General features: G+C 44.6%; 1 protein-coding gene across 1 annotated transcript in view; it reads right to left on the reverse strand.

The window, feature by feature from the left end:
- LOC306737080 (uncharacterized protein) overlaps positions 1-23,575 on the reverse strand; it is a gene marked incomplete at both ends in the record, with an annotated part of 41,242 nt that overhangs the window by 3,676 nt on the left and 13,991 nt on the right. Inside the window, 15 exons of the mRNA XM_079218783.1 lie at positions 2,044-2,172; positions 2,641-3,000; positions 4,824-4,874; positions 6,647-8,041; positions 8,620-8,706; positions 9,904-10,053; positions 12,454-12,677; positions 13,337-13,512; positions 13,626-13,723; positions 14,802-14,954; positions 15,054-15,141; positions 15,533-15,751; positions 16,119-16,194; positions 16,346-16,388; positions 20,447-20,551. Of these exons, the coding sequence (XP_079074909.1) occupies positions 2,044-2,172; positions 2,641-3,000; positions 4,824-4,874; positions 6,647-8,041; positions 8,620-8,706; positions 9,904-10,053; positions 12,454-12,677; positions 13,337-13,512; positions 13,626-13,723; positions 14,802-14,954; positions 15,054-15,141; positions 15,533-15,751; positions 16,119-16,194; positions 16,346-16,388; positions 20,447-20,551 (3,354 nt within the window). The remainder of the gene's footprint in view (positions 1-2,043; positions 2,173-2,640; positions 3,001-4,823; positions 4,875-6,646; positions 8,042-8,619; positions 8,707-9,903; positions 10,054-12,453; positions 12,678-13,336; positions 13,513-13,625; positions 13,724-14,801; positions 14,955-15,053; positions 15,142-15,532; positions 15,752-16,118; positions 16,195-16,345; positions 16,389-20,446; positions 20,552-23,575) is intronic.

Genomic DNA, 23,575 nt, shown 5'->3' on the forward strand with positions numbered 1-23,575 from the left:
GTCTTTGTCATTTTATCGAAACAGTCGAGGACAGTGGTTCTCAACCTTTTTTCAGTGATGTACTCCCTGTGAAATATTCTTTCAGTCAAGTACCCCCTGACCAGCGCAAAGCATTTTTGGTTGAAAAAAAGATGTAATACACAGCGCTGTGCCATCAGTGTCTGATTTAATATAGAATATATCAAATTCAGTTCATTAACTTACACTAATATTCATTGAATATTTAATAAATAACTATTTTTAAAGGATTTTTAAATAGATTTTTTTTTTATCTCACGTATCCCCATTTGAGAACCCCTGGTCTAGGATGAATTGAAGAATATAAACCAAATATGATACAATCTCTTTAGTAGGAGAAGTCAGAGCACATTGTTGCCTAAATGATAAAGGTTTTGTATTGACAACATATGTCATAGCCATGACTGACAAGCACAGCAATAACAGCATGTGGAAACATGAATTGCTCATGAAGGCAATCCTCCAGATGAACAAATTCATTTTTAATACAGTCTGGTGGCGATGCCTCCCGAAATCAAAGGCGGGCGGTCCCTCACATCACAAGCCAGCCTTTGTGCTGCTCTTGAGAGACTCTACAGACATGACATGGCTCCCTCTGCTGGCTGAACAATGTTGGAGCTGGAGATCTTTGTCTAAACGATGACGTCATCCTCCATTTGCTGCATATGCGCGCGCACACACTCACACAGACAGACATTTTTTTCCCATTTCTCCCAAAGATGTCTTATTCTGAAGTCTTTAAAAAAAAAAAAAAGATTACAAAAAATGGACATCACAGTGATCTGGCACTTCAAAGGCACGCTCTACATCATTGCCTGAGTTCATTCGCACCCCAAGCGGAGTGGCTGAAGAGCCCTGAGGCGATTAGCTACATTTTAATAAGGCACCTGTGGGACAGCCAGCCAGCACTCAAATCTTTGCCTCCGGAGATGAATGAGATTCACACCTGCTTTCATCATCCACATTAATACACTGTCAATCCTTTAATCACACCCTAATGATGCCACTATGTCTTCCCTGTCTGGGGAATGTGGGCTTCATGGCTTCACTGTGGCCCAAAGATAAGGCTTCCTACTCTAATTAAGACCAACCTCAGAGATCCTATGATGAGCATTGTTCTCACTTTCTACCAATGCTGTCGCATACAATTGTATCAGCAATTAATATTGAAAACCTGTGTTGTGCCTGTTGGATACAGCGGCTAGCTACAGCTGCTGGTTAGCTTAGTTTAGCATAGACTGGAAACAGGGGGAAACAGCTAGCCTGGATCTGGCTGATAAAATCTGCCCACCAGCACCTCTAAAGCTCACTAATTAACTTGTTATATCTTGACCAAGCGCTGGTCCTGGGATGACAGGGCCTTCTCAGCTGCTGCAACCCCCCTCTGGAACGCCCTCCCCATCCACATCCGTCAGGCTCCCACCCTATCTTCATTTAAGCAAGCCCTCAAAACACACCTCTTCAAACTTGCCTTCACCTGCTAAACCCCTACACCCTATCCTCCACTGCATGACTCATTCCACACAGCTTCTCCAGTTTTCTTTTTGTTTCCAAAAATGTTCTGTTTGTTTGTTTTGCTTGCTTTGTCTTTCCATTTTCTGTTTTGTTCTGTTTGTCTATGTCTCTTGTCCCCCAGTGTAAAGCATATTTGAGTATCTTGAAAAGCGCTATATAAGTTTGAATTATTATTATTATTATTGTGAAATCCGTAAAAAAACAAACATGTAAGTGTACATGTTGTTTTTACGCTTTGAACAGATAAAAACAAAAAAAGAAAGGACTGTCAAATTCCTACTCGTTTAATTGGGTCTGGATACAAATATGTAGCCGACTTTAAATAAACTAAAAGTGTTCAAGATTGAAGCTTACTTATGTATATAATTTAATGAAAAGAAAACTGCAATATACAATACTACAATTATCAATATAGATGCAGCAAATTACTACACAAGGACAAAAAGAATGGCAGCAGACGTGTGGATTTATAGCAACATATTTTGCTTAATGTTCCTATCGTTGCTTTACCTGCGGTGAGACGTTCGTGATGCTCGGGTGGACCTCCGATCCATTCGTATGAGTCTCGGTCTTGGAGTCGGCCCTCTTCAGCATGTGGGCCATGCTCACAGCACTGGCTTCCTTCTTTGCCACGGGAGGCTGTGTGAAGCATAAACAGCGGAGTTAAAGCCAAACAACATCAGCATTTCCTTTACGGAAAAAATTAATAAAAAAAACGACAAGCTGCTTCGGAGCAGCACTGACACGCAACTTATTTTTATTGGATTGTTCAGCTTGATGAAAAGCATGCAAATGATGATGCAGCGGAGGGGGAATTCAAAGAAACGCTGACAAAAATAAAATGGGAGAAAACAAAGCATGAATTAATACATCAACAAAGAGAATAAAACATGTTGAGTGTGGAACAAAATTAAAAAGAAGGTTTTTAACAAAATTCAAACAATGGGAAATGATCCAACTGTAACAGATGTGAACAACAACATAAAATAGTAAAACATTAAAACGAAAATAAAAAAGCTGCAGGTATTTATGGCATTAAATCCAGCCAGGCAGGGTGAATCCAGTGGGGGAGGATGACGAAGGATGAAGAATACTTCATCGGTCTACCTCGTGATGTGCTCCTTCCTCAAGAAGCTTCTCCTCCATGGGAGACTTGTCCCGGGAGCCCATGAGACGGGCCGAGTAGAACCTGGAGGTCTCCTCGAAGTCCTCGCGGCCCACTTCGGGCTGTCGCTCCCTCTCTCCCACCTCCGACATGCACTTAGAGAAGTCCTCGGCGCCGGAGTGGAGGTCCATGATGACGGTGAAGTCGACCTCGGCCTCCAGGCTGGATGTGGAGCTGACCGTCATGCTGGAGCACTTGCGCTCGATGCCCAAGTGGGTTTCCCTCATGCAGGCCACCGTGTCCCGCTCCTGCTCCTCCTCCGGGGTCAGGCCCGGCTGAGGCCTCCTGTCCCAGAGCTCCTTCTGGGTCGGGTACAGAAGGTAGAGGACCACCGCTCTAGAGTTACACAACTGCAGGCGGATGAATGGCGAGCATGACATGGAAAGGGATGGAGGCATCACCCTGGGGTTCGAGGGTTTTTGTGTTTGCTGGGATTCATGGCGGACTCAAAAGCAGAGCCATTGTGCATGCAATGTATCCCGAATATACAGTCAAACAAATCATAGGACATGCGGTCCTGTCAGAAATTAAAAGTTACATAACAAATAGGGTGTTAATTACAACAGCGACTGTGAATGAGTTAGGATTAGGATTTTTTTCTGGTCTTTGTTTCGTCTTCTTCTGTGATTCTGCGATCTTTTGTTTTCATAGATAATAAAGTATTTATCTTAATGAACCAATATATTGGTAATTCAGTTCAGGATATTCAGACAGTACTGGAAAAAAATAATGTTAAAAATAATGTTCTAGCAGAAACACACAAAAAACAGTATGAACCTGAAAATGATATGTTTAAAAAAAGGATGTAATTTGAAAAAATGCTGTTTGTAGATACTTAGAGCATTCTGTGCAGATTATCAGAGAGGGCAGCATTACCATTTTCTAGGTATATTATGGTTATTATGGTTCCATGACAATGAATTCTTGAGTGAAATAATTGGCCTCAATAAAGTCTGAAATTAAATGTCACGCAGTTTCCCAGTCAGCCTGAAAACTTTCGCTCTATGCTCAATTTCATAGCTTCTGCAGTCAATACTCTCTTCCTTTTGTAGGCAACAGGTGACTAAAAGCTTTCAAATAAAACAAGGGAAAGAATAAAGTACCGACATGCAACCTGTTTTAAAGGGATGATTCAGTTGTTTAGAAGTTTGGTTATACGAGGTATTATCCAGAGTCAGTGTGTAGATGACGGTCCCTGGTTTGGAGAAACAGACGGGAATACTGACACAAGAGCAAAGCAATATGCTGGCTGGGGGGCGCAGCGAAACGTATTTTAGACACATAAAAAGAAAGACCCAACAAAAACAATATATATCACTTTAAGTGTACGCTATATGTAGAATATTTTCACCACTTTATCTTGCCTTCAGGAAGCCCTTTCCGAGAGGGAACTGAACATTAATGGAAAAGTGTCTACGCTCTCTTCAAAGCCACCTGTCTCCGTTAACAAACACAGTAATAAGTTTCACTCTCAGTTCAGTTCCACGTCGGAAAGTATTCAAAATAAAACGTACACTTTAACTGATATTAATATTTTCAGATGAATCTTTCTGTTAGGTGTAGAAAATACATTTGCTGCTACCCTCGTACACAATAGTATTGCTTTGGTCGCGTGTCGGTACTCCCGTCTTTTTATCCAAACTGTGGGCGTGTCGAAGGTCATCTACTGTACGTTATACACAGACTATGGATGAGTAGCTTAAACAATACCACTGCAAAAAAACAAAAACTATCCCTTTAAGGGGTCACTAGTCAAAAAGGTTGGGGACCATTGAATAACAATGGCGCTCCTGCGGCAGCTAATTTAAGTACTGACACTTAAATTAATCACACCAACACTAGCTAATTAGATCTCACACACAAAATACAAAAATCATGCCAGCAATAGCCAGGCATACGGGTTTTGGTTTTCTACCCACACGATCTATTCAAACTCACAATGATGGATGACTGCAGCTAGGTAGCCAGTGGAAAGTAACACGCTTCATCCTTTATAGCGGGTTTTCTTTTATACACAAACTGGTGCAGTCATGTGGGAGGCGTGTAGTTTAGCCTGCGAGGGGTGCAGAGAGGACTGAGGGATGATGGGTGGTGCGTGTGAAGGTTTAAATGCAAAATGAATAACCTTGAAATCAGCAAACGGCTCTTCATAAATGGCGGGAGTAGAGACGGGCTCCTGCAGGGGGTGAGGGGGGTGAGGGGGGAAAGCAGAGGAAAGAGCAGAGAGAGCGTCCCAAGGTTAGCACAAGCTGAAGTGGCCAGTAGACCACCACACAAACAGAGAGCTGGATTGGAGCCTGAACAATATAAGCTCAGTGTGTTCTGAGCACAAGAAGTTTCGGTCCCAACCTAAACTGGGATGGCGGCTCACTGCTCGGTTAGACTCCAAATCTTTATATTAGCCATACATTTCAAAGTAGCTAATTTTTTTTGTTGTTTTTTTATATATATGAATATATATTTATTTTGAATGACTTAAAAACCCAAGTTTAGGTGAGAAATTCAGCCGGACCCAATCGAAGCCCACCGGGTCTGTTCAGATCCGGTCAGGTCCAAATGGATTCAGGCACAAATTTCCAGCACTTACTTACAATACACTTTTGAGGACAGAAAAGAGGTGAGCGTACTGCAACAGAAACAACATCGACAGCCAGGTTTTTGTTAGAATTAGCAGAGGCCAGGGCGAGAGAGAATCATGCATTGTATAATGAGCAGGTTTTCAGCAGAGCAGCATTGACCAACTGAGAAAGTGTTGCAACACTACACACCTTGAATTTTAATTGTGGGAGGGGGTACTTTCAAATGATATCATCAAATAATAGTGTTAAATGTCCAATGGAAGGTGCATGTTAAAATGACTGTGCGAATGGGGTCCACATGTTTGAAGGAGCGGCACCTAATATTTTCCCACACTCCCCGAGTTAAATCAGATTCTTGGTATGGCTGTCACTCGCCAGGGAGGTCGTTCGCACGCTGTGAGCTACGCAACACTTCCTCTCGTGCCCGTTTAATCCGACACATTGCGAGAGCTTGACTCAGATGAAAAGATGGGAAATGATGGAAGCTGTCATGTCTACTCACGTCAAATTTCCTTTAATTCCCTGCCGGGCCAAACGCGTGCAAGCTCCTAATGATACCAACGGTGAAAATGAAAGCAGCAAATCTGACTGTCAGGCACCAAGCGTGGTGCCTGGCTGCTCACCGCCTGCTGGGGTTTTCCAGTTGGGGGAACCAATGTGTTCACATCACCACTAGGTTTTAGGAGAGTAATGTGTCTGATTTGTTATCACCAATCGGAGGGGTCGATTGATGTTTCGCGAATTCGGTCATCAGGTCTCTCGATCATTGGTGCGCCAACCAATTCTATACTCCATTTATCTCTGATTTTGGGAAATAATAGCTGTTTGTCGCAAAGTAATGGATGGAAGTACTTTTTTAATTAGTATGCATCAAATAGTTTGTTTTGTATTTCCAGTTTTCGAAAGTGGCACGGAGGGAGTGCAAAAAGAAAAAAATAATAATAATCATCGGAGCGATGATAATATGAAAGCCTTTCTTTCCGACGTGAGCTGCAAAGAAATCTGAGGCTCACAAGTAAGAGAAGCTGAAGACAAACCAACAACCAAAACATATTGATTTTTGTCTTTCTTTTTTTTCACAGCCAGTGGTGAGCTGTACAGATTTGCCAGACAGTGCGGTGCATGTTGGGAGAGATGGGAGGGGAGGAATTGGGTTGCCGTATGGGAAAAAAAAATATTTTTTGGAAAGACTTGGACGGAGCAAAGGTACCGCTCCGCCTGCTCTTCAAACTGGCACGAACAGGTAAGATGGATGAGTGTTTCAAGTCACTGAAACGTAGGGGGGAGAAAAAAAAGCGTGCGAGTCTGTCTGAAGCTCATGCGATGCTTTAACTCCAATGACTGAATAGCGGATGCCAAGCAGAGTTACCGAGTGTCTCTTCTTGGCGTCCAGGCTCGGCTCCCTGCCGGCGCTTCGGCTGTTCCGCAGTATTAGCCCAGACTCCCGGGCCTTCTGGGTTTTCACCGGCGGGGCTGGGGGAGCCATTTTGGGAAGCGCCAAAATCTTTGAGCTGAACGACTGACTCTCTACGGGTCCTCGTAGAGAGAACTGGTGATCATCATCGGAATGATCTGTTTTAGCGATACCCTCCAGATCTGCTGCGAACGCCGGGTGGCAGGCGGCGGTGTCAGTCCAGGCGAGGTCGGAGGATCCCTCCGGAGAGCCCACCGACCAGCGGTGTTCTCTCCTGAGGACCCGCGTGAGCTCGTCCTGTCCGGTACTGTCCCTTTCGTCCTTACAAGCGACGCTCTTGGAGCGCTCTGGCTTGAGAGGGACGATCCTGGAGATCTCTGACTGGCAGCTGCTGCCTGACAGCCGGTGGAGGGACGTCCTCTGTCCTCCCAAGAAACCCTCCATGTCTTCCCCCCCGGAACTACTGACCTTCCTCTCGTGCGTCCTCACCTGTCGCAGCTTAACCTCGGCTAGCTCTTTGTTGTCGATAAGGCCCCGCCCTCGCACCTTCATCGCACACTCCCCTTTATCATGTTCTATCTTCCCGAGTCCATTCACTGAGTCTGAATCGACATCAGCTGGTTCAACCTGACTCACCTTTCTCTTCACCTGCTCTGTTCCGAGAGTGGAGACCGCCCTGCTTTCTCCAATCGACATATCCTCTTGTTGGCTGTCTTTAAAGACCCTGACAGACTGATCCTCTACTGATCCCTCATCATCTTTCATCATCTCCATGGGCGATGATTCACAATGATTTCCAGTTTTGGGGTCTTCCGCTGGACTGGTGTCCGACTCCGAGCCCTCGTTCTCTTCTTCAGTGGAATCCCCGCTTCCTTTATTGTAGATGAGCTCGGCAGGCATTCCCAAGTTTAAGCTCTGTGGTCGCCTCTTTTTCCGTGGTTTAGAAGCAGTGCGCTCCTTTATCTGCCGCGAGCCGGCGGCCACATCATTGTTTGCCTCGGGATCTGAGGCTTGAGACGGTTTGCTTTGAGATTTGTCTTGAAAGGAGTCTGCGTTCTCCGTCAATTGAATCACAAAGCGACTTTTGTTCGTCAGCCGTGGCTCAGAGCACTCGTCTGCCTCTCTGGACGATTTTGTTGATGAAAAATCATCACTATGGCTTTTCATTTCTTTTCTGTCATACCCTGTTACCTCTTTATGCATCATCTTTGCAACGTCTATCTCTCTTTCCAGCTCCCTTTTCTCCCATGAGGAATCAGATGCAAGAGATCTGTTCTTTTCTTCTGCCTTCCAGTCATGGTCCTGTTGATAAGCTTCTTGTTTTTCAATCAATACCCACTCCTCAGAGCCCTACATGTTGGTATAGATTAAACACAGTTAGACATGCCAAGGACAGCTGCTGCAAAAAAAATTTAAATCTACTCAATCATTTAAATCACAGTAAAGGGAACACAATATAGACCTGGAACATGGTGAGGTGAATAGGGCTGCAACTAACGATTCTTTTAACATTTTCGATTAATCTGCGGATTGTTTTCTAGATAAATCGATAATCACTGTCTTTAAATGTCTTGTTTTGTAAGTCCAAGACCAAAAGATATTTAGTTTAATATGATATGAAACAGAAAAATATATTTTAGGTCGTAGTTGGGAGGCCAAAAACTATTTTTTTTGCATGAAAAATCCCTTTAACGATCAATCAGATATCAAAATAATCTGAGATTTCATTCCTCATCGACTAATCATTGCAGCTCTAGAAGTGAACATGAATTTGCAGTTGGGGGACTCATTGCACAACATGTGGTGGTACTTTCCTAAATAAATGGACATGTGAGTGAAAATGATGCTTTGGAGGCAGTGTATTTCACCAAACCACAAATGCTATGAGCTATGGGTATCATGAAGAGGAAAAGTGAGAGCTGTGCAACCTCAGGCGAAGCCAACACAGTCTTCTGGACGAAACCCTCAACAGACAGGTTGTTAACAGGGTCCTTCCCCGCTACTCGGCCCGCAGACTGGCCGACACGAGGCAGAGGAGAGAGATTGAAAGAAGAGGGAAGAACAGCGGTTAGAACTCAAACTGGTGGGGACCAGAGAGTGAATTAGTGAGACGAACAATAAAACCATTTCATGCAAAAGCGAGAAAATGGGGGAAAGGCATAAGGGAATCGGCGCTAACAGGTTTTCACTAAGCTATTCTGCAGAAGCTTTTGGATGAGCTAAAAACATGCGGTCCCGTGGAACCTGACAGACACCGATTCCACATAACCAAATCAGCAGACATTTGCAATGCAAATATTTGTTCTCCTTTTTTCCCCTTGTAACTACATCAAAGAGCTGAGTTCAACTGAATCTTAGAGCACAGAGACTTTCCCCGCCTCCCACTGTCACTCAAACAGAATACCCCTCACCACCCACCACCCTTTACCTGGAACGAGACGCACAGCAGATTACATTTTCTGCCACAGACAACGCTTGACATTCTTTGGGCATAATCTGATCGGCCCCGACAGCAGATGAGAGATTGTTTGAAGGCAATTTAGGCACCCGGGCAAAAACAGAACCATCCTATCAGAAGACTACAATCTCCAAAAGCCTCATTACCGCAAATCTGATCAAAGCCCAAGAGCTTTTCTCGATCGGCATGAAGAAAACTATGCCACTGTTAGGCAATCAAGGAAAAAAACAAAAAAAGAGGTAACTGATAATAATTTCTCAAGTGCCTCACATTCAAAAACATCATGTCACTAATCTCCTCAAGATGCTTTCCTTCTGTGCTGCTTGTCACTCATCCTCCGGTCCCTCTGAGATATTGTCACACCAGAGAGAGGCGGAATGAACATCGCGATACGCATTCCTTAAAAAATAAACATGTTACGCCACGTGAGCCGCAGTCTTTGCATCGGGGACACGCGTTTCAACTATCTGTCGGGAAACACATTCAATAGCTCTAGCTATCCTCACAAAGCATGTCTTCAGGCTCGAATCATTCAATGAAAAGAGCACACAAAACAAGTGTCTTCCTCGTGACAAAAATATGGCCTGTTTGGCCTTGAATCAAGCCGCAATAAGAGCAATTCGGCATGACAGCAGGCCAGACGGGAATATCAATGCCCTTTCAAGGAATGTCAAGCATTAGAGTTGGCTGGATTCAAGTTATTGACCACAGTGGACATGCCCCGCCCCTCCCTGCCCCGAGCCCCCCTACTCACAGCCTTCTTCTCCGGTGTGCCAGTCGGTGAGGTTGATGATAGACGTTTCTCGCGGTACGACAGCTTGCTGCTCGGCTCCCTCAGGGTTCTCTTCAGCTCATTGATGCTAGCCTGGTGCTTTAGCAAGACATCCTTCGACTTATCCAGGAACTGGAGGAGAACGTGGGGGTGAGAGAAAAAGAAAAAAAACAGGAGGCGGGCACACGTTAGCAACATCCTTTAGAAAACTGCAGCACTGACGATATGCATGACTGAACAGGAAGCGACACGATCATTGCATACTGTATACAGAGAGGAAGTTCACTTCTGTCAACTAGAGGTTCTGCTGGTGTTTTACTACCCTCTACTGTGGCCTGTGGAGAACAATAGCATTTTAAATGCTGTTGAAGCCCACGGAAACCAAAAACAAATTATAGTTCCAACTGATTTTGCTTTTATGAAGACCAAGGCTCTCAGTACAAACAGATGAATGAAGAAATGAACACGGCCGTGTGGCCAGCCGGCCATTTTCTCATTCACAATGAAAACAGATTGATTTACAATGGGAATAATTTGAATGTAGATAAGGTGCCAGAGAGCATTAAAAACATCGAAATAGGCGGAAAAGTGGGCCCCACGAATATCCCTGATGGGACATTCAGTAAAATTGGATTATTCAAATTCTGCAATATTTTTGTTTGTTTGTAGGGATGACAGTTGGTGAAGCAAGTCATTTGTTGTTTGCATCTTCCCCAAACTTTTTGGAGACATTTAACCTCTAAACTTAACCACTATAACCGAGGAGGTCAGAACAATTTGGATTAATTGTGCGTCCCAATGGACTACCTAAATGTGACAAAGTGGTTTAAACTAACCCCAGCTGGACAGTAATAGTAAAATGTGTCTTAAGCATTGATGCATTAGTAACTATAAATATAATAATGTGATTTAAAGCGTCTTAAATTATGGCTAAATACAACGCGCTTGCAGTCTATTTTACAGGATAAGACTTCTTACTTAATTGGAGGTTTTAAAATAGCATTTTACGAGAGTTTCTCTATTAAATATCATCATTTCAATCAATTTTGTTTTACGGGCAGATCCTCATTCACTTGAAATGAAGAGAAGATGAAATAAAAATGTCTGGGGGGAATGTCCACATTAGAATGAAGTGCAAATGTCTGATTAACATTCTCCATGACTTTGGTTGGCCACAGGCTGGAGCAAATGTGGTCAATACTGGTGTCCAGTTGTATTTTTACAACTTGAAGTGGTTCTTGGAGGCTGTGTGAAGGTTAAATAAGTGAAAGGAAGGAGCTCACAGATCCCCATCGACCGCCATACTTTAATCAAAAGGGCACGCTGTTTCTGGTGAACAAGTTCCTTTCATTTTGGTATTTCAAGTACACGTTGCTGCTAATTCTTCCGTACTTTTATTTAAGTAGGATTTTCAATGTCATATGTTCTTATAACAGAAAGGTGAATCTTTCAAAAGCTTCAACTTGAAAGTACTCTTTGTCAGCGGCCAGACATGTCAAATGTCTATGACATTCTTAAAGAAATGTAAAAAAGAGGTATCCTTTGATCTGAGGCGCAGGGAAATCTCAAACTGTTGAAAAAAAGAAAAAAACTCAAGACTAGAGGTGTGGAGGAACAGCGGCACACACGACAAAAAAAAAGAAGCACAAGGGGCCGAAGACAGGAACCTGTACCTCCCGTTTGTGCCGAGGAGTGACCTCCTGGTCCAACTGAGAGAGATGGGGCGGGGCGGGGGGAGGGGCGAGCACGAGAGGTGAGCGGTGCAAGGTCAAAGAGTGCAGGAACGAGGTCAGATGCAGAAACAGGACGGTAGAAGGTCAGTCAGAGAACGAGCAGGCAGACAGACAGACAGACAGACAGGAGGGCAAGATTTGTCCACTTGTTATCATGCCGAGACAAATTTGGAAATATATCCCATTTTGTGTATGATGGACAGGGTTGACCGCCACAGTTGGAGCAGCGGAAGACAGGCAGAGAGAATGAGATACGATTACGACAGATACACTTCGCGATGGATAAACACAGACAGGTATACAGACAGACAGACCAAATCACCAGACACCAAATACCTCCTGTTTACTGTCGACTGGTGAGCCAGCCTCCTCCTGGTCGCCAGCAAGAGTTAAAGAAAGAAATAGCATGTTAGCTAGGCTTGGGTTTGTCAGCGTTATTAGAAAGGGTCAAAAGAAAAGAAAAAACAGCGAAGCAGGATTCATGAGCAGTGCAGTGTAAGTGTATCAGCCTGAAGTGAACCGGGGTGAAAGGAGAAAAGAGTTTGTAAATGCTAAATCCACCAAAGTCACAGCAGCGCTATGCCCCTGCTGGATAAGCCTAAATTGGCCAGAGAAGCTTCTACTGCACACATTTACACAAGAACCCCTGTAGTCCATGTCATCTCCCCGCACCGAGGCTGCAGTTGTCTTCAAGGTGACAAAATCTCTATACATTTGGACCATATTTAATGTGAACATCTACTTAGGCACGAACAAAAAAAGTTTAAAAAGTCCCAGTTTCCCAGGAAATCTTTACTACCATGATCTCTTTCTTTTTGCTTGGGGTGACGTCACCGTCGTCCTCTTGCCCCGTCTCCTCGTCCTGCTCTTGGTCCCTGTCCTCCTCGTCCTGCTCCATGCTGGGTTCCAGCTCGGTCTCCTGCTCGTCCACAGAGGGGCTGTGGAGGCGACGCTGTTCCCCGGCGCTGCGGTGGGACAGGCTGTCGTGGTTCTCGCACATGGCAGAAATCGGCCGCGAGAACTCTGCTGCTGGCGAAGAGTTTCATTATTTAGAGACATAAGGGGGAATTCAAATGAGGTCAAAACGACGGGGTTATGTGAGCGACTACTTCAAGCAGGTCAAGAAGTTTCTTTCTTACAATTTATGCAATGGATGACATATAACATGTACATTAGTTAGGTGCAGGTAGGGACATTTTTCTTTTTTGGACAGAGCCAGGCTAAATGCTTTCTCCTGCTTCCAGGTTTTATGCACAGCTAAGATAACTCTCTCATGGCCTTATGTGAGGCTATGTTCATCCCTGGCATTAACAAGTGAACAGCTCTAAGCACAAGAGTGAATGTGCCCAAGACGAGTTGAGGACATATTGGGATCCGATCACTCACGCCACATTTGGAGGTGGTCTTTTTTCTAACCCATAGAAACAAAATTTCCCATGAAAAACCCCGTAGCAGAATGGTCAGAACAGCGGACATTCTTTTGTGTACCAAACAGTTCGACGTCCGTTTGCATGTCATTACCAGGTGTAAACAGGGCATAACGCTCTGCAAGAAAGCAAAGGGGCACATTTCCAGAATTGTTTTGAGGGTTCTTTTAATAAGGCTACAACTATTGGAACTGAACACAAGTTAAATTCGACCCTCCATAACCAGATCTATTGAGGAGCTACTGTGGCGCTCACCTCCATCCAAGCTCCTGGACAGCAGGTACCTCTTGCTGGTGGAACGCTCAAAGTGCGGAGCGGGCCGGTCGATAAGAGCACTGGCCTGTCTGGTTTGAGCCTGTGTCCTTCCGCTGTACCGAAACTTCGAACCCATCACCAAGAAGCCCTTCGGAGGAGGCTCTGGAGACACCAGCCTATGGGGAAAAAAAACTAATAGTAGCAGCGCGAGTCTGAGGGAATGTTTTGTTTTGCGTTGATGAGCTCAGAACGAGAATCTTTCCAACGACGAGATCAAATCAATTCTCACCTGAAGAAGGTGTGATGCTCGATGCAGACCTTCCACAGCCTCTTGGCAGCCCTGTGGTTCGGAAGCTTAAAACCGATTGTGCTTTCAAACTGCTCGTACTGAGGATGGGGAGACAGGGAGGCATGTGAAGAAAGGTGTGCGGGGTTTAACACCAGGTGTGTTTACTCTACGCAGACTTAAGTTGATTGAAAATACATACATACAATACATTCATAAAATATTAAATAAGTATACGACACCTACGTCTTACGTGAACACTGAACCCAATCAATAAAGCGGTGTACTTTGTGCTGGCATGGATTCCACTACGTAAGCAAACACATTCAGAGCATGGATTTTGTCGACCGGACAGAAAGGAGCGGATAAAGGCAGAGGAAAGATAACGCCCCAATGTTCAGACACTGGGAGCCAAACGTGTTCACGGCGCTATATTTACACTCCTTATCCTTCTATTCTGGCTGTGGCTGCAGCTGTGGCCGCTCTGTTAAAGGGACCCTTTCTTTGTCTCGATCACAGGCCCTCTGTGCGGCTCTGTCACTTGACTGAGTCTGGCCCAGACAGCACTGTCACACCGAGGCTCAGCATGGAGGATAAGCTGCAGCACTGCATGGCACAATGAGGAGGGCCGGAACATAGACCCTGACTGTGCAGGGGAGCAAAACGTGGAGGTATAAAGCGGAGGATTTCACGGCCCTCTGCGCAGCACAACTAACCGCACATTCATTTCTCCTGTGACTTTCAACAGTGACAGCTGTGACATAACATCCAACTATTACTGCAGTCAAAATCTGAGATTGTGGCTTAAATAAATAGTTAGACTGTAAGGCTAATTTGCCTTTTTGCAGAGAATAAGATGAGAAGACCATACTCATGTCTGTATGCTAAATATGAAGCTTAGCATAATTTAGCACTTAGCATGAAGATTGGAAACTCAGATGACATCGCTGAGCTTAAACCCTTTAAGAACTTAATGTGGGCTTGCCCACCAGTTGGTAACGCAGGCTTTCTGATAAAAATGTGATGACATCGCTGTGACATCATCAGGGTTAGTCTCAAACTTGACAAGGCTTCCTCCAAAGCCAGAGAAGACATTGCACAACTATTTTTGTTGAGTAGCAATACCCTTGACGAACTTGATGGAGTGCTGCTTTAATTATCCTGAACCGTACTGCGCACCTCTCCGGGTCGGATCTTGATGTAGAAGTTGCTCCTCTTGTAGGATATCTTGAGGATCTTTGGCCAGGCAAATCGGTTGATCCTCAGCCTGTCGCGGTAGATCAGCAGCCCGTTGGCACAGACGCCCAACATAATGTCGATCCCTTCAGAATCCTACAGCAAACAAGGGACAACAAAAAGAGGCAGACATGATTTACCAGTGCGTGTCCTTGAAACCTTCTCTAATGCTCATTAAAAACAAATGTTGCCAACCTTAGCGTGATGGAGGTCCACCCCGTACATGGACAGTTTCTTTGCGTTCTCCAGAAAGTTAATTTCAGCCTCTGCTGGAGTCATCCCCCTGTGAGCCGAACAACAACAACATCTGTAACCAACATCAACAGGCTGCAAGATAATAAACCCATAATCTTGCACAGTGGGAGTGGAATTATCTTGGTAATAAGCTTGATAACTTCACTTCTCCCGATCCCCCTCCCGAAGCATTATGTTTGGGCATACGCCAGAAAGCAGTGCCAAAATCAGAGTGCAAAGAAGACTCTGTAACTGAGAAAGTGTTCTCGCGCTGGCACGACATCGCACTGTGTACATCTCAGTGACAGATGCTGCGGCAATGTGACGGCATCTATCAGCCATATGCATGTAAGGGGAGTTTCGACAAATCAGTAACAGTCTCATCGGCCGTTCATTCCCAGAGGTTTTGCAGATGGCTTAAAAAGAAGGATTTAATGTACTTGTAGTTTCGGTGGAGCTCCATCACCCGCTCCTCCAGCTCGCGGGTCTGATTGGGGGCGAAGCGGAAATCGTTGACGTAGTCGGAGCCGTGGTCGTCCTGGTCGTAGTCCCCCAGCTCGGCCTGGACGCTGTAGGAGCCCAGGAGGGCGTGAGTGACGAACGAGCACGGCAGCCGACCTGACAGCATGTCGTCCCTCAGCTGCAGACACAGGTAGTATCTGTCAGAGGATACAAAAAGGGGGAGGAGAGGAGGGCTTTGGCAGTCAAAACAGGCCTGAACCAAGGCAAGCTCCAACAAGTTTTCAGCGCAGTTAATCCATGGCAGTTAGTAGCATTCCAGGTCTAATCCTCCAAAAGGAGAGGGGGATTTGGGTTGCTTTGATATGGGGGTAAATACGCCATGTAAATTGCTACAATACTTTTATGTCAACACTAAATAAAAAAAATCATCTGAAGAACTGACACAAGTGCACAATTTCTCCTTCTGAAGAGCATCCGACAGCAAAGCCAGAAGAGTGACAACTGTTGATATTGTGAGAGCACGCGCGTGGGCGAGCTGGAGGGGGGGGGGGGGGCGTGTCTTACCTGGTAATATCCTCGGTGAGCTGGGAGGGGTCTGGAGGGTAGAACTTGACGGAGAAGGCAAAGTGCCACGGAGAGTCTGAGGAGAAATTACAATGACAGGGTTAACCATCAAGTCTGTCTGAGGAAAGATTGCACAAAAGATGCAAATACAAGCCGTTGCATCGGTTTGTATGCCAAGAAATCTGCCTCCGCGACTTCACTCATCATCTCTTGGAAAAGACACTCACTGCGCATCTGCTTCTTGATCTCCTTGGAGGGGTCCAACCAGTTCTGAAAGACAGAAGGCAGAACTCAACACAGGGCAGACCGGGAACATGGCTAATGCACACCCCGGTGTCACATTTTGCTCTAATTGCCGTCAAAGGTTCCTAATGAAAGCCTTTCCATATGGTTAAGTAAAGGAACTGAGCTCTCCCCTGCTGAGCTGTTCAAATGTGCAGGGAGCAGATTTAATTCAAGCATCTGTTTTCTTCATTGTGTTGCACCAAAAAAAAAAACATTCACCACAAGCCAGTTACCTATCTGATGGCATTGCATGTGATCGTGCAGTGAAGGGGGCACCGTTTCTGATTTGGTTGCTGCAGCATCTCATCAGCGGCGCGGTAGTGCAGTGGTGCACACTGACTCGCTCGGAACAGAAGCCGTAAATCATGCCGTTTAGGGGCACAGCTGCACACAGTCGGCAATGAAGAGAGTAATGAAATACCTCCCTCACTTACTCTTACCTCGGACGCTACCTCCCCGCATGCTCATGGACCCTGCCGCTGCATACTCATCTGTTTACGACCGACAAAGAGGTTATGGTTTTCGTTCGGTTTGTTTGTCGGTTTGTCAGCGGGAATAGGGGGACTACTGGCTCGGTTTTCATGAAATTTGGTAGAAGGGTTTTGTATGGGCCAAGGACGAACCCGTTAAATGTTGGAGCGGATCCAAATCACGGGGCGGATACACACATTCTTTTTCACTATTGATAAACGGCCTTGGTGTCTGTGGACTGGAAGAGTTTCTACAAATGTAACTATTGTTAAACCGCCGTATGTTTCAGCTGATGGCCTTCATCAGAGTCATCTTCTTTGTCGGTAGAGGAGGCATTTGCTCAAAATGTACCTATTTATTGTGTCATTCAAAAAGTAAATGAGTGAAAAGCAATGAGATACAATATAAAAAAACATTAATCAGGAATTTTGACTTTTTTTAAAATCCTTAAAACACAATAAAAATCTATTAATTGATTTAAATTGTTTCCCTTTATCCTTTGAATAGGGTGTCCATTTCGCCATAGATTGAGCACTTTTATACTTTCACAGTTGTAAATTTAGCACCTAGACCTACTTTATGATCAACAGAGACATGGAAATCTCACTTTCTACTATATGGGACCTTTAACAACAATCTAAAGTCTTTGATAGCAGCTCTGGGGCAGTGCTTCGAGCTAAAGGCTTGACAACACGCTCACAGTGCGAATGCTATCGTTCTGATATTTAGCAGGTATAATGTTTACCATGGTCACGCTCAGTTCAGTGTGTTAGGTTGTTAACACTAGCTAATTAGCACTCAACACAAAGTGCAGCTGAGGCTGATGTGAATGTCATTACCTTAGACGCTATTTGGTCATAAATCAATGTAATGGACATGGAAATGTTTGCCACTCTTGTAGATGCACTGCTAATGGAGACAAAAAGGTCCAAAGCCATTCGGATTTATGAGCATCGTGGACATCTGAACCAAACTGTGTGGCAATCCACTTAATCGTTTTTGAGACATTTGACCAAAAACGTCAAGCAGGTCACATTTGACCAAAATCTGGTGGCACTGGATCAAAAGCCGGGTTATCACTAAAGTCAGGACGTTTCATCTTCTGGGGACCATGAATGTCTGGATAAAACGCCGTGGAAATCCATCCAGTAATTGTGATATTCAAGTCTGGGCCCAAGGGACCGACCGACTGACAGACATCGCAATTCAGTGCTGCTGCGGATTAAAATCAAATTAAAATAAAGTCCGCAAAAAAGGACTTCTACTTAATTACGCACAGAGCAACAGGTGTAACTACAATGTGTTCCTTTGCTCCTCGCGCAAACAGGTGTTTGGTGCGTACTACGTAGCTATGTACTGCCCGCGGTGCAGAGAGGCGACAGTAATCCTCGCTAACCTGAATGACTCCCGCAGCGGCCACTTATTATACTGACAGCCATTTTGGCATCTGGTCTCACATCAGTCAGAGTGGAAACGGGAGCGAGAGATGTTGACACAGCACGGTGCAATTGCTGTGGCCGTGTTGGGCAAACTGCAAGCAGCTGGCAATGTGAACTGCATCTTCACGTACACACACACAGACGCACACACACACACACACACACACACACACACACACACACACACACACACACACAGGCACAAATGCACATGCTCCTTCAGTGTTTAATCAGGCTGCTAAAAGGCTTTAATGAGCCGCAGGCATTTATCGTCCCCCTGAATCAATCTTATATCAGCCTAGGCCAAAGAGCACTCAATTAGCAAGGCGCTCGCTGCTGCGTTGCTTTTCACTTTGCTGAAAAGCAGGAAGAACTTTTTAATCACGGACTCTTCGAAGCTTCGCGCTTGCTTTTACAACCCAAGTTCATAAAGCAATCACACGGAATAAATGCTGTCACGGAGCACGAAGATTAAATCCCTGCTTCTCCAACTGAGGCAGAGAAAGGGCATCTGAAATGACATTTCAATTCTAAGGCTTGTTTTGTCGACCAATCAGCGATGACCCCAGGCAGTAGTATCAATCTACGCTCAGAAGCCTGTCTTTGACGAGCCCATCATATTTATCTAAGCCGAAGCCTTACCTACACTCAGAGAGAGGAAAATATTTGAACTTCAATCCTGTTAACCTACTTAACCGCCTCAGTTGCTTGTCTTTATGGGCCGAGATTACGCTAAATCCAAAGCCCCGGCCGTCAGACACGGACCAAGTCACAACATGCGAGCTAACAAAGTATGTACAAGCTGATGACAGTGACAGAGAATATGCTGCAGATGGTAAAAGGGACTTAGACTTGTCTTCCTTCCTATCTTCAAAGGCAGAAGGCTCCTCTGTAGCCGGTTGTGCAATATCACATACCCGCCCTGAGGGAGGCTCGCATCAATCGAGACCCGAAACCCACATCTGACAAAGAGCCCTAAAGTGGTCCCACAGCCAGGACCCACAAGGTCAGTGTCATTTACTTGAAGATAATATGCCTGGTCTGTGCACCCCGAAGACGTAAACAAAGATCAGAGGGGAACATATTCAGACCTTCTACTCAAAATATCAAAATGGTGTGCGAGCTGATTGGTGTTTAATGTATGTATGAATGCATTTATCAAAAGCAGAGATAATTAAACCTCAGAGGACAGAACCAGTGACCCAAAAGACTAACAGTATTTCTGATGAGTGAGTTTTTTTCTTTTTGGGGGTAAACCAACTTGACACTTCTGCTATTAGCGAGCTAGCCTGGCTGACCTTAAAGTGAGGCTATGAAACCTTTGAAAGAAGAAAACCGTCTAATCCCAAATGTAATGTTGAATTCATATGCAGTAAAACTGACATTTCTGAGTTGGATCCCTTTCTTCATGACCCTTTTCCACTTGTGCTATATTTACACGGTTTCAGTAAAAGCACTGTTCAGTAAACATTATATTAGCTTGCTTTAAACTTAAAACCTTCCCACAGTTATAGTCATTAAGCTAGTAAACTGGCCCGCTTACATTTTGACCAAAATCTTCTGCAATTGTTCTTGATAAACAGTGGCTCTTGGCTTCAGTCAATGGAGCTTTAAGGGTTCTATATACGGGATTGAAAGCATTAATATAGCAGCTAAACAGATATTTGCAATGTAAAGATATTATGGAGTTATAGCGTCCTGAGCAGAACCAAACGTTGGCTAACTAATCTGCACTGCTCTCTACTGAAGCGTAACGTTTACCATCCGCTCACCATCCCAGTTAACACTGTCGGCTCTGGCAGCACTGTTGCCGTCGTTTACACCGTTTTTGCTGTTAGCAATGTTAGCTTGAGTGGCTTGTTGAATTCCGCAGAGAAAACATTTGAATGATTATTTCTGCCTCCAGAGCTGCTCTGCCGCTCAGAAATTCCGTACAAACGTCTTGCAAAGAATAGATGAGTCATATTTCATTGTTTCATCCAACTGCACTCATTTTCCATTCATCTTTGGCTGGTGCGCTCCTGAGAGAGCCGACCCCTCCAACAAGTGAGAGGAATACAGATTGTTCTGTGGGCAACATGTTTGTGCACTGAAATGTCCCTGTGAGGTCACAGCAGTACACGATCCACTGACCTTCTGGGTGTCTGTGTCGGCAAAGGTCATGCCAAAGTAGTCCTTCTCCAACAAGTTGAGGTGCTCACACACCATGTCAATCAGGTTCTGTCCTCTGGAGTGTTTCTGTGAAGACAAAAATAAAAACATGTATGTCACAGCTGTGGTAAAAAAGGTCAACAACAATGCAGAAGAAATATTCTCAGCTTAATTTCCGCAATACCACATGTGCAAAAGAGTCTGCTGCTGGAATAGCTCAGTGTTATTGGGCAAAGTTTGGCTCATCAATATCAGGCCCCATTAGACAGCTTTGCTTTGCCAAGATTGCTTCCCCGTTCTCTGGTTTGCACAAAACAAAGCGGCTCAGCCATTTGGTGCCGTGTCGCAGTCGGCGGGCTTCAAACACTTGACAGTGAAAATGGACTGTGAATTGCTGGGGAAGATTGCTCTTTGTGCTGGAGGCAGAGAGTTACTCTTCTATTGAAAGAGTTCAAGATGAGCATTTCACGAAGATTTCCATTACGTTCAAGTGACGAGTTCATGTTTTCACATTCAAGCGAGAGTTTCTTTATGGATTTTTCCAGGATGCACAAATAAGCATTTTTCCTCAGTGTTGAAGGAGCCTGAGACTAGATTTGGTATTCAAAACCACAGTCTCACAATACTCATCACACCCAACATCCTTCTCTGATGATGACCCATATAAACCACCTTTGAAGAAACTCCATTCATTGTTAAAAACATATGACCAAGAGGCAACTGCCGTGCTGTAGTCGGCATGCTAACACGCTCAGAGTGAGGCACTAGAGAAAAAGCCAGGATATCGTCAAAGTCATTAGGATACATCATCCGGTGACCATGAATGTTAACAAATGTTATGGAAAACCATCCAATAATTGATGAGATATTTCAGTCTGAACGAAATTGGTGGACAATCAACATATATGTGTAAGTATTTGTCTGTCACAGTCCATTGATAATAGCAGTGCTTCAGAGGCTTTACATACCATTCGGTTATTGAATGGGAAAGGCCAAAGATGTTCATTTGGTTAGCACACATGCCCTCCAGCTTGAAGGTCATACGTTCAAGACCTGGTTAGAAAGACTCTAAATATGTTTTATCCCTATGGGGTTTTGATACAGGAATAGCACTAATCTTATTTTGAGTAATTGAATTCCCTAGCACTGAGTATTGATTGGTTTGTAATTTAATGAATAGAAAGCCATTTACTGCACTAGCAGCCAAATTTTCTTGAATCATGCACAATAATGCTCATATTAAAACAGTTTTCACTGTAATTTGATAGGTATAATTAAATAGTGACTTGAAATCATCAGTGCATGCACAGGCTCACACGCTGGGTTAATTCTAGAACGAGGAAGACGTATGTTAAGGTTTCGGCCCAACACTGAAACACACACACACACACACACACACACACCTCCCCTGGAGCTTACATTGTGAGGTGACGGAGAGATGGTGTAAGCGGTTGCCAGGGAAACAGATGCAGTATTATCTCTCCGCTGTCTTGTTTCTTAACATCTCTAGGACTTTGAAAAAAAGTGTTTCACCTTTGCCTCATTATGGGGAAGAGGAACACTGGCGCGATACTCGCGACGTGCTTATAAGTTCTCGCCATGTCGGTCAGTAGGTCCCTGATGGCAACATTTGTCACCGTTAAAGCAAGAGGGCGCTGTGTGACATCGTGGAGTTAAATATGCAAATGTACAGTAATGATCTCAGAGAGAATGGACACCCAAGAGATTATTGGCGGTGCAAGAGGACAGCTAACCAGCATGAAACCCCAAAATAGCCTTTGCTCTTCACACCGGGGCAGCCAGGTTTGACGATGCATAGTCAGGCGAGTTACAGCCCAGTGAGCAGAGGGTGGGGGGTAGGGGGGGGATATGGGTGTGGCACCTTCCTCTCGCCCCCAAGGACTACTCAGCCATGCGTCCATGACAAGAGGCTTAATTAACCCACGAATGCGGCACCTCCTCCGGGGAGAAGTGTGGCTTGCCTTCTTGCAGCGCCGTCATTAACCGACTCCTGGAAGCACAAGGGAGGTTCGGAACCGCACGCCTGCCGATGGCCTGGAGGTCTGATGCTCAAACTTTAATGACAACTTCTTTTCTTTTTTTAAACACGGGCTGACAAGAGGCTGCTTTTGTACACCCTTCTCCGGCAATGACTGACAGGGCTTCGAGGCCAGGCAAATATTTAGCTTGTCATACAAGCTGTCATAACCATAATCCTAACTATTGTTGTGGTGACGCACAAAAAGGCCCAAAGTTATTTCTGAGTGTTTTTTGCAGTGCTACGAGAGCCGTTGGAGCAAGGGGAGCATTCCTGATATTCTTACCTCACATTTTTGCACATAAAGAGGCGCCCTCCCCTCATCAACACACACACACACACACACACACACACACACACACACACACACACACACACACACACACACACACACACACACACACACACACACACACACACACACACACACACAGTTTCATGCATAAGTGGGTGGCTCATAATAACATTGCTCTTCTATTTTCTCCTTGGCTGCACCTGGCTTGCAGCTATGGATTTCTTAGCCTGTTAGCGGCCTGTGCTAAAGGCTTTTATGGTACAAAAGGGGACAACCCGTGACGAATGAAGATTTTTGTGCCGATACCAAATCAGTATACATACAAAATAATACTTTTTAGTCTGGTGAAGAGAAACCTTTTTTTGTACATACAGCATACGAAACCGCTCGATGGTTTAGAATAAGAAACAGAAACAGTTTTCTTGCCAGGTAGGTTTGCACATACAAGGAATGTGACTTGGTGATTTGGAGCATACAAATAAACACAGTTCAATTGTCGAGAGTCATTATAAGATAAATAAACAAAATATGTAGAAAAATTGAAAAAATAAATAGCAGTTTCTTTTTTTATGGAAGCGCTTTACAGTTTTGCGAAGGAATGAGCAAATCTATGCTTGGGGAATGTGCAAAGGTTCACAGTATAACATTAGAACACAAAGAATATGATCAAAACACTGAACTGACAAACAAGAACGAAAAAAGCAGAAAGTCGACAAGTAGGCTACTCCATCTGATGGGGAAGATTGTGTGATACACCTGAACAACACTCGTGGTGAGA

This window comes from Taurulus bubalis (genome assembly GCF_910589615.1).
Source record: "Taurulus bubalis genome assembly, chromosome: 5".
Classification (NCBI taxonomy): domain Eukaryota; kingdom Metazoa; phylum Chordata; class Actinopteri; order Perciformes; family Cottidae; genus Taurulus; species Taurulus bubalis.